Source organism: Styela clava, chromosome 4, assembly GCF_964204865.1.
Source record: "Styela clava chromosome 4, kaStyClav1.hap1.2, whole genome shotgun sequence".
Classification (NCBI taxonomy): Eukaryota; Metazoa; Chordata; class Ascidiacea; order Stolidobranchia; family Styelidae; genus Styela; species Styela clava.
Genome location: NC_135253.1, coordinates 17084943 through 17100643, shown reverse-complemented (window position 1 = coordinate 17100643; position 15701 = coordinate 17084943). Strand labels below are relative to the sequence as shown.

The 15701-nt window shown below is 35.4% G+C and overlaps 2 protein-coding genes across 4 annotated transcripts in view; one reads left to right on the top strand and one right to left on the bottom strand.

Annotated features, from left to right (window-relative positions):
* LOC120327184 (serine/threonine-protein phosphatase 2A 56 kDa regulatory subunit gamma isoform-like) overlaps positions 1 to 2320 on the top strand; it is a 30919-nt gene extending 28599 nt beyond the window's left edge. Inside the window, exons 16-17 of one of the 2 annotated variants that reach the window (XM_039393621.2) lie at positions 237 to 408; positions 810 to 2320. In XM_039393621.2, the coding sequence (XP_039249555.2) occupies positions 237 to 374 (138 nt within the window). In that variant the 3' untranslated portion in view covers positions 375 to 408; positions 810 to 2320. Of the gene's footprint in view, positions 1 to 236 lie in introns of both variants that reach the window. The other variant, XM_039393619.2, reaches the window with a different exon arrangement.
* An 819-nt stretch (positions 2321 to 3139) lies between these two features.
* LOC120327169 (uncharacterized) lies at positions 3140 to 14336 on the bottom strand. 2 transcript variants are annotated; one of them, XM_039393602.2, is made up of 10 exons: positions 13961 to 14336; positions 13406 to 13483; positions 12034 to 12177; positions 11373 to 11536; positions 10379 to 10509; positions 8124 to 8225; positions 6721 to 7249; positions 6091 to 6319; positions 5217 to 5606; positions 3140 to 4589 (listed from the first exon to the last, which is right to left on the bottom strand). In XM_039393602.2, the coding sequence occupies exons 1-10, from the start codon at positions 14283 to 14285 to the stop codon at positions 4135 to 4137; spliced, it is 2547 nt and encodes an 848-aa protein (XP_039249536.2). In that variant the 5' UTR covers positions 14286 to 14336; the 3' UTR covers positions 3140 to 4134. The 2 variants fall into 2 exon arrangements, with proteins under 2 accessions (XP_039249536.2, XP_039249537.2); XM_039393603.2 differs by lacking the exon at positions 8124 to 8225.
* Between the last annotated feature and the right edge of the window lie 1365 nt (positions 14337 to 15701).

Sequence of the window (15701 nt, the reverse complement as noted above, 5' to 3'; positions counted from 1 at the left end):
TGCAATCTGTAGAATGTTCAATCATATTTCAGTTATGTTCATCACAATTCTGTTAATTTTCGCGGCGCACCTAGCAACCTGTAACGGCGCACCTAGCAACTCATCACAGCGCACTAGTGCATCCCGACGCACCTTTTGGGAACCGCTTGCCTAACCCCAACCTGGTACACATACTACGGGAGTACTTAATCTGGCATATCGAAAAAAGAAAGAACTTTTGTCTTCTTCCATTTCAGGGTAAGAAAGCACTCAAAGGACCCCGTAACTTGATTCGTAGAAAATCGGAGCTACCACAAGACATGTACACGATGAACGCGTTGGAGTCTCACAAGAGAGCGGAGGATCACCTAACAACAAATATCGAAAACAGTTAAAATGCACACGATTGTTTACTCGCCGTCCGACTACGTAAGGTGATTTATAAGTGAATATTTTCAATCAAGTAAAATCTCTATTGATATAAGCTTTTTCAATAGATGAACTTGGTTAGTTCAGTCAGATTTACCATGTCACACGCTTCAGCTATCGCTTTGCGTTGTATTGTTCTGTGATGTTACTTTAATATCCATCAGCAACCTGCAATGTCATGTTATTGTGATGTCTTGCGTATCACCAACCATTCACCATAGTCATGTGACGTTTTCAAATTTCACCAAGATATAGGAAATCTCACTTTTCTCTCCTCCCATGTCATATAATAGCTTATGGATATGGTGTGCTTTTTTTCTACTCTTGTTTTCAAGGCTTATATCAGATGCCTTGCTTTATTACTATGGTTGCCTATCTGTTTTTATCATCTTTTTTTCCAGATGGTATTCTTCCCACACATAATTCAGTCAATAAGATATACAAGATTAAAAAGTATTGGAATGATAGGCAAGCATTTTTTAGTGAAAAAATCCTCAACATGTAATATCGTAAGACTAGGACAATGAGGATCTTGTTCCAAGCGATCTTTTTTCATAAATACCTTCGTTTATTGCTAGGATAATAATTTATATACGGGTACTTGGAGTAACTAACTCAGCTATTTACATACCATGCCTTGATTGGCAATGAGAAGCTGATATTTGCCATGTGATAGAGCTGTCTTATAGGCTTTCCTCACCCGGTAATGCATGGATTAATTCGAGTATAGAATTCTTTAATGATTGATATAGCTGTGTTTCCACTAACGGCGAGTGGCATGCTATAATTTCAATACCTATTATTCTCTCTGCATATAACCTCAACCTAATTTTGGAATGTCTGTCTAAATTGTATGAAAACCCCAATTCTGTTTTTTTCTTCTTTTTTCTATTTGATTACAGTGTAGAATGTTATTTAGGTAATGATGATTTCGTTTTTCACGTTTAAGCTGTTGTAAATACTACTTGTTATATTTCCTGTCATATCAATTTGTAAGTGTACATTCAAATGTAAAACAGTGATCCCTTTGACTATCCGTATGCTGTTGTCGATGAAAGGGTGTCATTGTATATTTGCGTGTGGAAATTTGTTGATTGTTAATTCCGTAAATTGGGATTTAGCGTTGGAACTGATTATGATATACCTATTTTTCTGACTTCAATGCAGAACAAACGCAAGATACTAACTTAATTCAACTTGTTCCATGTAAAATACATTGATCTGTGAAAAACTAGTATCCGCTGTTAAAATGGCATATCATGCCTGATAACAGAATGTGTACTGACAATGTTTATCAATGTCGTTTGACATACTTATAAATATTTTTATTCAATATTGTCGGTCTTCACAAAATGGTTATTCTAATGAACGTTTATTTTGGCGCAATCTGTCCATTTGATACCATAAAGCAATTATGATTCTGTGCATGGTAGGACTTGACATTGTCGACGAAATTCAATAAAAAATTAAGATTTTGATATTATCGTTTGGAAGTGCGAGTGCAGTGACGGCCCCCTTCATTTACTTTTGTACTTGCATCTTTGGCCTTGTGCAACTTTTCCTTCGACTGTTTTGTATTTGAAAAGTTATTGATATTGTTTACCCCTGTTTTGGGTTTTCAGTATCGGATAATATGTTCCATAACCACTTCTAATTACTGGATTCAGCTACTAAGCCGTTTTCAATTAGTTTTTGGTACTCATCAAAATTTTGTAACATAGCCTTTATTACTGATTCAATATACTTTTCTGGATATTGTTTCTCATCTAAATATGAATGATGATTATTATTTTGTTTCTTGGAACTATGGTGTTGTACTCAATATAAATATGAGTCTTAGTATATCACGATTGATTGAATATTATGACAATTATTTATAATAAAATTATTGTCGTCTTCACGACACATCTTTTATGTCTCCAAATGCAAGGGGAAGGGTGATATTTACAAAGACTGCTGCAGTAAACTATTTTAACATGGCGAGTTACCGGTAGCCGCTAGTCCTTACGGTAAACCCAAGTAAGAGAGGATCATCGGCAATGGCATTGACTCTGGTTTTAGTTCAAAGATTTCTTCGCCAGTCCTCCGAACAAAGTGGCGCCAAGGAGATTGAAGATGGAAGGAGTCGCTAGACGGCTATTACTTTTATTTCTTAAATTTTCCATAGGACCCGATATTTCACCGGAATTGATTTTTTGGTGCTCCCATAGTATGTGTACCAGGTTAGGGTTTGGCCATAATTTCATCCCGATTTTCATTATTTTAGTTCTATTACGAGTTCGGGGACTGTTTGTGTTAGCCAAGTGAAGATAACCGCTACCCAAAGGTCTCCGTCCCTTTACACAACTTGATGTAAAGTGGGCGAACAAAATTAGTTACCTCCATATTGGTACACACACATCTGGAGCGACGCTTTTTTAGCCTGAGTATAGCTGCTCCCAACCGTACCGATGCGCAACCTTCATGTTCATAAAAAGATAATTGCGGTAGAAAGGAACTTAACTGCGTTGACATCGCAAATTTTTACATTTCTCTCGCTTTCAAATTCTTGCTTCAGCTTATGTAATAAAGGATGTAATAAATTGGGTAGGATATGCCGAACCGAAAGATTTTGTTGCATTCAAAAATAATAGCGATGTCGTTCAATACACCGCTTGCCTTGTTTGAAAGGCGTAAATAATCATCATATAAAATATTGTTGTTGTTTTTATTCAAACCTTTAATCGTAACCTTTTATGATGGATATAGATATATATTACTTGCTTTATTCTTCAACGCGTATAGTTAATTCTTATTGTATTATTACATAACACGAAAGCTCCCACGCCAAGAAATTCAACGCCAAATGATATTAAGGTATACTGACATACTTCTAAATAGCAAAACATAGGAAATTCAATAGGACAATATTACACAGTAACAAAAATTCGCTGATGATATGGCATATATACAGTAAATGCCAAGTACCAGGGTGGGGCTAATTTGGAAGCCACGTAACTGGCAATTCGTAATTATTACTAATACGTGGTGAAAACACTATATTAAAATATCCTCGCTGACTTAAATATAAAGGTTGTCCATAAAGTCCCTTTACAATTCAAATTAAGTATTTTAACTCCATTTAATACATCTGTGATGGCCAAAGCAATATATATATGGTATGGATAAATTCCCTTTGCGATTTAATAAAATTAATATATATCGTATGGACACCCTATATATTAGGCCTCAGAAAAATCGAACATCTTTCATTGGTGTTATCTATTAAATCTTTCTGAATAAAATGAATATTCTAAGATATTAATAATATCGAAGACAGGATTGATTCGCACAACCACGATTATAATTGAAGTGTTTGTTATGCACAGTGGTGGGATCCAGGGGTTTCGCAAGAACCTGTCCTTGTTTTTGATGCACCACAGTTGACGACCGGCGTTATATTTAACGTTTTAAAGGTTATATATTCAATTTATGCTAAGCGTTCCATGTCATAGTAGCTTACGCAGTGACATACATACATTTCCGAAATGTGGGAACCCGTTGTTAATGAATGACTTCGATACAAAAGAAATCTCGTTACTTAAAATCGAGCCCGACCGTTGGTTAAGCACATGATAAATATGCTTTCCCCTGAACGTAGGAAAAATTACAATCAAGTCGAGAATTCAACTGGAATCCAGAATATGAGTCATATGTAAAAAAATTCAAATTCGTGCTATTGAAAAGTCACACTGCAGTCGATCCAGTTATCGGGTTGTAAATTTCACTACAGTTTTCGCTGACACTTGCTGGTGTGAGTCTATCTTGTCCTCCTTTTGGATTCATCGTTGACAGCAGCGACTTGAGCTTCTGAGTCGTACTCTGATCATCCGGACCTCGCGAAGTATTTTGCGTTTTTCCGGATGATAGCAACTTCTTAGCCAAGTTAATTACGCTTCCCGCCTTTTTGAATCGTTGATTTCGATCAGTTGATTGTTTGTTGAGTGCATTGGTGGATAGTGATCTAGGCAAACGCGTGTCAAAGTGTGGATTCGTTTGTAACGTTGGTGGCATATTAACTCCATAAACGAGGTTCAAGTTCCCGTTCATATCCGAATAGGTTGGCAGGTAGTAGTTCTCTCCGTGGTACGGTTCACCGGGGTGAGGTAGTGTGTAATAGGAATGGCGGTTTTGATGGAGATCTAAAATGGAAAAGTTCATAGCTGTTATTCTAAAAACAAATGGGAGTTTTACATCACAAATTTATTCAATACAGAATTGAAACGTATGAAAGCAATTTATAATGATGTTTGAAAAATTCTAACTTTATTAACGATGTAGGTCCTACATTGTGAGGGATATATTTATGGGACATGGACGACATATTTCTGTTCCTGTTTTTAAACTGTTTTGAATTTTGTGCATTTCATCAAGCATCATTGAATTGATATATATATAATTACCACCCACAAGGCTCATTAATAATGACATTGAATAATATAGCGAAAATTCTTCTGTCACTTTGTTATGTAATCGTAGGACTAGCTATCAGTCCCCGGTTGTCCATGTTTCTTAATTCATTCAGTTGAAAATATAATGAATAAATACCCAGGAGTATGCCCCATACTAAACGGCACGTAGCTAAACCGACCTGACGTAACCTTCGTGATTTTCTCACCTAATGAGGTTGCGGGTATGAAGTTACCATGTTTGTGTGCACGTGAAACCCGTCTGGATAATGTTGAGGATACAAATATGTCGGTCAAGCTGCACAATAAATGATACTACTGATAAATGTATTATAATAAAGAAATAATTTCAAAAATTACCTAATAAATCCCCATCAACTTTCAGAATTTTTCTCGTATTCTGTATGCGATTTGGATCACCTCTTGATTCGTTTCGACGTCGTGGATCACACCATGATGCGATCTCGTTGCTGGAATCGCCATAACTTTTAGCCTGTGAAATGCCAGACCGTGATCGCGGACTGCAAGATGCTACTTCTGGCAAAGAAAGGGGTAAATAACTCCGCCTGTTGTACAATTCTTCTTGTTTTTCAATTGCGTCGCAGCGAAATGAACTGTTGTTTGGCTCACCACTGGATGTCGTCTCACAGTTTAGATAATTGGCGGGAATAGATTGTGATTCGGTTGATGTGGAATATCCCGATCGTTGTAAGGATCGGAGAACACGCGACCTCAGTGAAATGTCACTCACTGTTCAAATAAATAAATACAAATATTAGTATTGCATTAGCGTACCAAAATAGGCTTGGCCGAATCAAGCCATGACATGCCGGGGAACAAACAGGTTCAAAATCGCATTACTTATGACATTATCCCAGTTTTTAATTTGGGGTTTTCGTGGAGGAAATCTGCTGGTGGACTCTTAATAATTCCTGGGTTGGGCGTGGAATTACTGATGAGATTTGGGGCTTCTATGCATCTGGAAACAAACTCGAAGCAGACTGAACTGTTTCCATTACCAAATTGAAATGATAGCTAACTGAGAAGGCAACAACCTCACCACGTGTACAGATCGCCCATATGTATGGATATGTAAATCTTGAGGGGGAAATTGAATGAACACATTGTCTAATAAGGCTAAGCAGAATATGAGATATAACAGAATGAAGGTTCACAATTATGCAATTTAGCCATTATCACAACGAAGTTATAATGATAGAATAATTTGCCTCACCTTTTCGCCTTTTCACTGGTTCTTCTTCTAGTATGGTGTTCGACGAAAGTGATGCTTTACTTGAAAAATCATTTCTTTCATCTAAGTCGCTGTGTGTATCAAATGTATTCATCCTCTGTACAATCGGACGTCGGGTTCTAGGCTTTCGCGGCCTAGGGTTTTCGCTGTTTTCCCCGCCTTGGTCAAAAATACTTATGGATTGTTGTGGTAACGAAGAGCCTACATTGTCCTGAAACAAAACGGGAAAATTTAAAAAAAAAAGTGTTTTATTTTAGTTAAATTCAGAGAGGCTTGTTGAGAATTTTTAGTGTGAAATAGGAATATCCTATTTATCCCAGGGTAAAGGAATGCGATTGCGAACCACGGTCTTTCGTCCGCTTACCAATCCATGTTAGTTATGCAAATAGTTGGACATCTATTCTTTTCAAATGCATGAGCGTGACGATGGATGACGTAACCGACAAGTGGTTATGTGAACCACCCCACGACGTCGAATGGTCTAGCAATCCTCTCATACGTAATTATAACTCACATTACCCGCGCTGAATAATCGGAGCGTATTTATAACCCTTAGCTTAGCCTTAGAATGATACACCAATCTCCGAATGAAGTGAAAAAGTTACAATTTACCTCATTAATTCCCGCAAAAGTCGGAGGTGCCGGAAGTACAAAATCCATTGTAGGTTGTTGGATGCTCTCGGCTGAAGTAAACGGCAGACTAGTTAAATCAAGATCTTCGGAGTTACGTCGACGACGAGGAGGGGGTCTGCAATGAGTTCTTTCAAGAGAAAAATGTCTCGAAATGTTACTCACTGAATCATGTTCACTTTTACTGCTTTGCATAGGCATACGATCATTTTCATACATGGAGAATTTAGGATTTGACTGCAACTTATAATCTGATCTGGACCTCCCGGTAAACATGGATGGAATTTCAACATCAGCTCGAATAGTTTGTTTTGTTGAACTTGAACCGCTAGTTGTTTCCATCATTTCATTGTCGTAATTAGGAGTTGGAATTTGTTCCTCGATTCTATCGAGTCCATAAAACCCACTTCTGGCGTTTGAGATTCCATAATTTGGTAACGTCGTTGTTGAGTCCAGGATGTTTTTATTCAAGTTACGAAGCTTGATGGAAGCGTCGGAATCTTCATGTTCTCTGTTTATAGATTGGGAAAATTAGGTAATTTTTTATCCTATTTCGGCCAAAGTTTGCCCGAGCGCAAGATTTGGTATATTTATATATAATATATATAAACTATATTCCGCCAACGGAGAGACTCGAGTGCGGAGATATGTTTATCAACAATGGCGAGGCTCGGGCGCCGTTATTGAACATTTCTTTAATGAAAGTATTTCTTTGTCTTACTCAAATTGAAACGATGGTAATTACTTCTGTTGGTTCCGAACAAAATTATCGACATTCATAATTCAATATATATAATTATATTCAATATCGTTACTAATTTTAACTTAACCAAATTAGTGCAATGACTTAGTCATATTGGTGATTACATATAATCAATGGAGAAATAAATATCATGTATAGATTGTAATTAGTAAACTCGTATACTTCATAATTATTCGATTAAAACATGTCTCTTGGGAGTCTATCGTCAGTGAATGGGAAAATTAGGACGAGTTTATACCGGACACATATTTATCAAGTACAACACAAAAGATAAATGAAGATTTTTTACGCCTTCTACCCCGAAGTTATATTATATGTAAGCAGTTTCTGTTTTTTTGGAAGAGTCGGAGTCTATCCGGTTCACACCATCACTTTGAATAGGTTTTGAATCAACAGCCACTCTCAGATAGGGAGCTACTAAGGTTAAAGGCGACTAAATCGTTCCAGATCTCTTGGCGGTGAGTTGATGGTCTCGAATTTTAAGTTCATAATATCTATCTTTTGAGGTGGTTGAGCCGACGCCCCATAGGCTATGTCATCGCTACAAACTTTTTACATTTATATTTCACCAGCAGAAGAATAATTCATTTTAAAGTGAATAGTTATAATTTCTATTCCGCACCTCTTAATTTGTGATGTATTACTCTCTGTTTCAGCGTCGTCGTCTCCAAACGGAGAATCGAGGTCAACGGAACGAAAAATCGATGAATTCTGATGGCAGATCCTGATCGAAAAATGATTGAAATTTTTAATAACCAAGACTGATAGAAATCGATATTGACGGTTTAACTCAATAATGCTGTTAACTCAGTCAAAGCATCGAAATCAGGTGAATTACGGAATTTTTTAAAAAAAAATTTAAAAATTAACCAAGTGGGTTGTAGACTTCGAATGCACTCCGGTATATATTTTCATTTCATTTTACCAGACAAACGTGAACAACATGCGGACAACATCATTGATGACGACAGCACATTTTTATTAACTAATTGTTGTTTTAATATAAAAGAAAGTTGCTACTGGATGATCAGTTTGAAGTCTATTCTCGATTTCACTTAACAATCTCTATGTACAGTGTATGTTTTTGGTATGGTGAAAATATAATACTGATTATACTTATTGTACATCAGCGGCCCTGCTGCAATTAGTGATTAGTTAAGTGTGTTAATTGGTTAAACTGTTATTTGAGCTCTGCGCAAAAATTCATCTACCTAAATACGGCCATTGTTTTTGCCTAACTTGGCTTTTTCGGAATAATTCAAGAAAAGATTGTTAAGTTCAAAAAGTTCAGCGCAATGATACAAAATTTTAAATCAGTTGTGGCCATATTCAACATGTCACCACCGCACAAGAATAAAATGGAGGAACATTGCAAGACAATAGGGATATTGAAAACAAAGGCAAAAATTGAATTGCTGTAATATTTAAATTTATAAATAGACCCCATGCGGTCAAATTAGGTGTTCACGTCTGAAAATCAGTGTCATCGATGTTGACCCCACCGTGTACATTTCTGGTCGGTTTCTTGTTATGGTTTGTACTCGTACGTACTTATTTTTCAGCTAATGTAAAACTGAGTCCTATAATTTTTTGTATCACGATATTCTCACATGATCAATACTAAAGTAATTTGCAATCCAAGCGTTACGTAATTCATTAAAATCAGAATTAACTTTATTTGCAAATGATTCCTTTTTGACATCCAACATACAGTATATTCAAATGGGTGCCGTCCAAGTCTGGCACAAGTACATGGAATCGTCACTAGGTACTGTAGATCGGGGAAACTAGGCTTAGCGATAAACGAATTTTCTTGTCACAGAAATCCTCTCGTTTTCATCGGGATTTAATCTGAGATTGCAGCAATTTCAAATCAAGCAGTCGAGAGACATGTTTTCTTCTATTATTCATGAGCGTGAAACAAATCGGTCTATCAAGCAAGAAGTTGGCGTAAATCGTACATAGTGTCTCGGTTAACCAATCTCCAACGTTGAAAGACGCGTTTTATAGGGAATAGGGGAAATTTATCCGACCATCATAGCCGCAAATACAACCATCACTTTGTCAGTAATATCTCGTCCAAATTTTAACATTTTGATCGATGAACTAACTAAGGTCGTCATGCTGGGTAATAGAAAAAAAAATTATTTAAAATTCCGATAACTTCCGTGTAATTATAAAAAAAAATTCACACAATTGGTTCTGTATATATGGGCAACAACATCGGAGGTGATTATTTGAATGCAAAAGTTGCAAAATTCAAATGAACAAAAATATGAAACCCAAACTATATGAATCTTTATCACATATAATCCAAGTTGACTTTCTTGTGTTTACAAAGCAGCATAGCACAAGGCAGTCTATTCATTACGCCATCGAGAACATGTATTCAATTAGATCTTCAATTAGGCTTCCCACGACGATCGAAATCATTGATTAGGATGTGGTTTTTAATCCCGTGCAAAAATTTGGACCATACCAAATTTATCCACATAACACTTGGTATGCCAGAATTGATTGCTTCCGGGATGACGAAATGTTTACGAGGAAAATATATTTTCAACCTCTATTTATTTCGTACATATTCCTTTATTTTGTGTTTTGTTTAACTTTTTGTTTGGAAAATTCATAAACTACAATTTCAATGATAAAAAAGTTGCTGGATTAATGTTATACCAATTTTGCACATGCATTACACAACATTTTTTTTTTATTATATACGGATGACAGCGTAGGCAAATCTGTCATGAAGTTGAAGGCATCATATTCCATTATATATATCTAGCTATTGCGACTACAGAAAAAAGAAATCCCATTGCAGACCGAACAAGACTCTATATAGAAACTGATAATTTTTTCTATTTTAAAATGACCTACCTTGAAGGCCGTGATGCTCTAATTTGAAATTGATTCGGGATTGATGTTGTTGTAGTTATTTCAGGCTCGCATTTGCATGAGTTCAATTCCATTTTAGTGTCGTCTGGGTTGTTTTCGTCGTCATGAATGTCCTGACAAAACACAGACGGGGAAATATTATAAAACAACGCAAGGTTGCTCTTGATACCTAACCATTTTTCAAATGTATTAGACTGGTTCTCAACAGACCGATTCTAGGCGTTGGGTTTCAAAATTTCAATTGGTGATTTGTACTGGTATCACTATCGTTAACCTCATTAAAACAACATGGCAAAACATGTCACAGATGAATTGAATGGAAAGCTTGATATCAAGTAACCTGGTCATAAATTTGACCTAAAAATATACCACTCCAAAATTGTCTGTTAAATAAAGTTTCTGAGTAATCTACTAGATCAGTGGTTCCCAACCTTTTTTGGCTCGCGAGTCGCGACCCCCTTTGGTGGTTTACACATACCTCTCGACTCCCTGCTTCACTTTCTATACTTATCAATAAAATAAGCGGCAAAGTAAATATTGTGTAATTTACATTTTCATCAAGCTGCAATTTTACTCAATATGACGGCTGGCATTGAAACTGCGTAGCCACCAACTGCGTAATTCGTGGTTGAGTTTTTGACAAAGCTAATTTCATATCATCCTCGAGTATCATTCGATTTCGTGCCTTTGTTTTTATATGATTAGGAGCTGAAATGTCGCTTTTGCAAAATGAAAACCACAAGAACTATTACAAAGAACATGGATTAGATATTCTGGAAATCAGAAAGTAATTGGCTCAAAGCAAGGTCACGCAATCACTGAGAAGTAAATGAGGTTCTTCTCTGAAATACTGACATAATCGCAGATGACCACTAAAAGGTCAAGAATTATGTAAACTGTGTAGAATGTAGATTCATGGTGGTGATTACCATTGATAAACATTATTTTATGCTGTAATATTTCATATAATACTCACAGTTTTAACATTGGATTGCACGACCATCACTCCAGATATTTCAGATAATATGAAAGAAAAACCAGCGAGGTAGAAGGACCAACCATACGACGGCAAATCCCCTGGTTTACTCAGTTTATTGTTGTTTGAAATATAAATGATCAAGCCAAGAACATTTAGTAAACCTATAAAAATAATTGATAGATGAATAATTAGACAAAATAGTAAAAATAGTATTGAAAATGTAATTTCCCTCACCGCTTTGAGATTGTTTATATGCATTCTTTATCATGTGTTTTGTAACAAAAATACCCGTATTCGAAAAATCAAAAATGTTTAAATGTTATCATAACTGCACTTTATATACGAACGTTAAAGTTAATAATAGTTTTGGTGTTATTTGACTTGTCATTCCGATTTTTTTTTCACCAATTGCGGTACCAGCATATCTATAATCTTGCTCAGTTTACTTTTTTCACAAATGACCCTTTTTCAGAGTGGTGAAACACATCAAATAAGTTTTGAAATCACCCATCGCATCACTTTGAATAAATAAATGTCCGCATGGAAGAATTGGCTGTATTACAAATGTTTAAAAATTGTGATTTAACCTAATGTTTGGAGTACCGATTAATAAAAACAAAACTTTTAATTTGTGCAACCAAATGCTACTCCTACCCACCAGATAGTACAAACAAAACTCCTGCTGTTAACGACGTCGCATTTTTAGGCTCGATAACGAATCGTCCAGCAAAGAACAAAATTCCACCAAATAGAACGAGCAGCATACTGATGATAGGAAATGCATTCGAATCCCGGAGAGTACCTGTGTAAAATTATGGATGCTAAAAAAATATTTTTCTTTGTAATACTTTTTTTTTATTCTAAAATTAATAAAAAAACATCCAAATGAAATGTATTCAAAATAGTTAGAATGGGCCATGGTACAGGATTTTCAAAATTTATTTCGCTTGCAAGAAAATCAATGAAAATTTTCGATCGGAAAATGCTAAGGTGTATTATCGTACAATTACAATTGTATCATTTCCATATCTGATTTGGGCCTGACATAATATCCATCAATTTCTAAAGATCTTGTACGATTGAGGATTAAATGAGACTCGTTATAGTTTGTTAAGTAGAATCATGCATGAAATGTCCTAACAGATACTTGATTTAACAAGCTTATAGTAATATATATATTCAGAGTTTTCCGAGCAAATTTGCCATCATAATTTAGTCAGGACTCACAGGGGAGCATAATACATAGTCCACTTAATTATATTTGAGTTGAAATAACGATTGGTGATTTATTACGGCAATTTACCCGTTACAATTGAAATTGGGATTACCGTTTCTCAAGGGTGATTTTCCAAGTTACATTCTCGTCAAATTATTATGATCAATTGCAATTTCAATTTGAGACGTCAGTTTGATTATCACCCACACGTTTGAAACTGATTTATTTTTCAATAATATGAACACGAAATGTTACTAAGTTCGCGAATTCACCACCCGACGACAGATGGTTTTCAGCGTTTACAAAATATAGGAGAAACGTCACGATTGCTCTTGATAAATGGCGCCATGGAACATGCGACACGCCTCCAATGATTAAATATGGAAAAAGTAACGACAAATGAATGATCTATATACAATGCAAGTAGCAAATTTGTCCTGAATTTTTATAATTTGTCAATTTTTATTGTATATTGTGTCTAAAATATTCAGTCAATTACTCCGACAGACAGAGAACCACTTGGCATTAAAAAATCCGAATATTTCCGCCTCGGAAGATTTATCCTGATTATGAGGAGCTAACACAAAATCTAATTTAATTTGGAAATACGAAATTTCATAATCACATTAATTTTCACAATTTATTGAAATATGACGCTTCATACACCATTCAAATCGAAGTCTCTAGGTATTGACTAAAGTATGTTTTTTGGCAACATAAACTACCCGTGGTAAAGAAATTTCGCACTGTGTAAAAAGCTACTGTAGTGTAGATACGGTACAAGAAAATTATTTCGTCGAAATTCCACTCTTACCAATAATGTACGCTGATGTACTTGATCCTTTATTATCCATAACTTCACTCAGTGCCTTGCATTGTCCGCGACACTCAACTGCAAGGCAAAAAAGATATTCAATGTAAACTGTCGGAAATCATTTATTTATTTACCATAGTGTGTCATTTATCTGTAAAATTCGTACTTTATTCGTGCGTTATTGGATAAATACTAATCAACTCCTAAAATATTTTGTGATTTTTCGAATGCTTAATGTGTTTCACGGGAAACAGTCGACAGTTCTACAATTCTATTTCTGCAACGTTAACCCTACAATTCCTATTGACTTCAGCCTTAGGCACATATTCAATCTGCTTGCGCTAATCATTGTTAATTTGGTGTAACATGGGTTCAACGAGTTTAGGAAATTATAAATTTTTTAAACTTACTCATTAGAAAGCAAAACTATTACATCTAACTGGGAACAAAAAAAAAACAGTACCTATCCGCTCAAACGAAATAAATAAGGAAATATTTGTAGTCCGTATTTAGAAAATGTAATACAAAAATTATTACGTAAAAATGATAACAGACCTGCTGAGCAACAAATTCTCCACAATCCAGAATTAGAACGGAATTGCCTATTCACAATTTCGGAGACATTTTTGATTGACTTTGTATCAGACGTGATGGCCGCAGGTGCAGGGACACGCACAGGCCATGCCGCCATGTCATAAAGCCAGAAATCGGTGAATGTTGCAATTGTGGCAAAAAGAAATGATAGAACAACTAAAACGCATATTGTTTTTGTACGTAGGTCAACTTGAAGCAAACGATTGAGCACATCAAATATGATAGAACCTTTCGCCATCCTTATATCATTCATTTCATATTCCGCATAAGCAAGATAGTTTTGCATCCGGGTATGATATTCTCTATACTTTGCCCTAAATAATTATAAAATGCAATTCTAAAATCGAATAACACAATGAATGTAAAATATAATAATGACGTTCAACTTTTGAAATGAAGCATTCATTACTTCAGCAGCGACACATAAAGTTAGATTCCCGGAAATAACGACGGGCAACAAACTGTTTTATGATACTTGTAATTACATCATAATTATTTAAATTGTAATTACATCATAATCGACAAATGCTATCGCCACCACGCGTAAATGCACGTCATATAGTTTGAATTGGCGCAAATCAAGCTGCTACGAAAGTAGAAACACGCTAAAATACTGGATTGTGATCGTGATCGTCTGTATATTACTCTTTGGTAAAAACTCAATTTATCCAGAATATAAAATTTTTCTTGGTTCAGAGAAAAAAACAGGGAAACAATATTACTAGCTGCTATAAAATATGGCGTATAATGTTTCCTGCATAATTGAAGCTTCCTGTGACTTCGAATGATGAAGTCACGAAAACTGCTCTGCATAAGATAACCACAACTAGATCGGATCTCTACACTAACTTAATAAATGCTCAGTGTTTGTCTGTTTTCTACTCTAAAAGCAAATTAGTCGACACCGATATAGATCGCAGCAACTTTTATGTTTTTCTCAACCTTCGTGAACGTAGAAATGATATAATAACTAGTAATCCCGGCGGAATAAATCATTGTTGGAGAATGTTCTCATGCATAAAATCGTTGTCGATTGGAATACCTAACATCAAAACTAGACTTCAACTCGATAACTTTATGATAGGAAAATCGATGAAACGTCTGTTCCGTTCTCCATAACTCGGACATCGTTAGTGAGACTTTCGGATTTAATTCTATCCAAGTTACTACTATGAAAAGTACATCGTGCTCGCGTAGCCATACACCGTGTTTCTCCGAAAATTAAACAGATTCTTATTTCGATTTTCTTTCGAAAAATAACACTAGGGGATGTACTTTATTTTCATTTATTGAAAACAAAATTACAAAGTAGAAAACTACAAGATTTTCAAATATATACAAAATATGAAAACCGATATCCATTTATTTATAAATGACATTACCTCAGGTCATTATACCTTTTCTTCTCTCACACGTTTTAGATTAATCATTTAAAACGTATAGGAGAGATTTCTTGCTATCGACTAAGTCAAAAAACTTCGCGCTATCGACTAGGTCTTTTAGGGAGGGCTTATATTAATGTCCTTTTTAAAATTCAGGTTAGGTCTTATTTTCGGGGAAACGCGCTGTAAAAAATCATTGAAGTGAACCTGTAACAAAGAATGAAAATCGCAATATTAGAAGGATATTGCGTCATATAGTACAAATTGAGAAAAACCGAGAAATAAGGGAATCAAAACTTGCGATATTTATATACCGTGTT

Bases quoted from the DNA above. Each gene is read 5' to 3' on its own strand.
- LOC120327169 (XM_039393602.2), bottom strand. From the start codon at position 14,285: ATGCAAAACTATCTTGCTTATGCGGAATATGAAATGAATGATATAAGG. The intron at 13,484-13,960 runs GTCTGTTATCAT...TTTGCCTTGCAG, and splicing joins GAGAATTTGTTGCTCAGCAG to TTGAGTGTCGCGGACAATGC. The intron at 8,226-10,378 runs GTAGGTCATTTT...TTTTTCGATCAG, and splicing joins AGAGCATCACGGCCTTCAAG to GATCTGCCATCAGAATTCAT.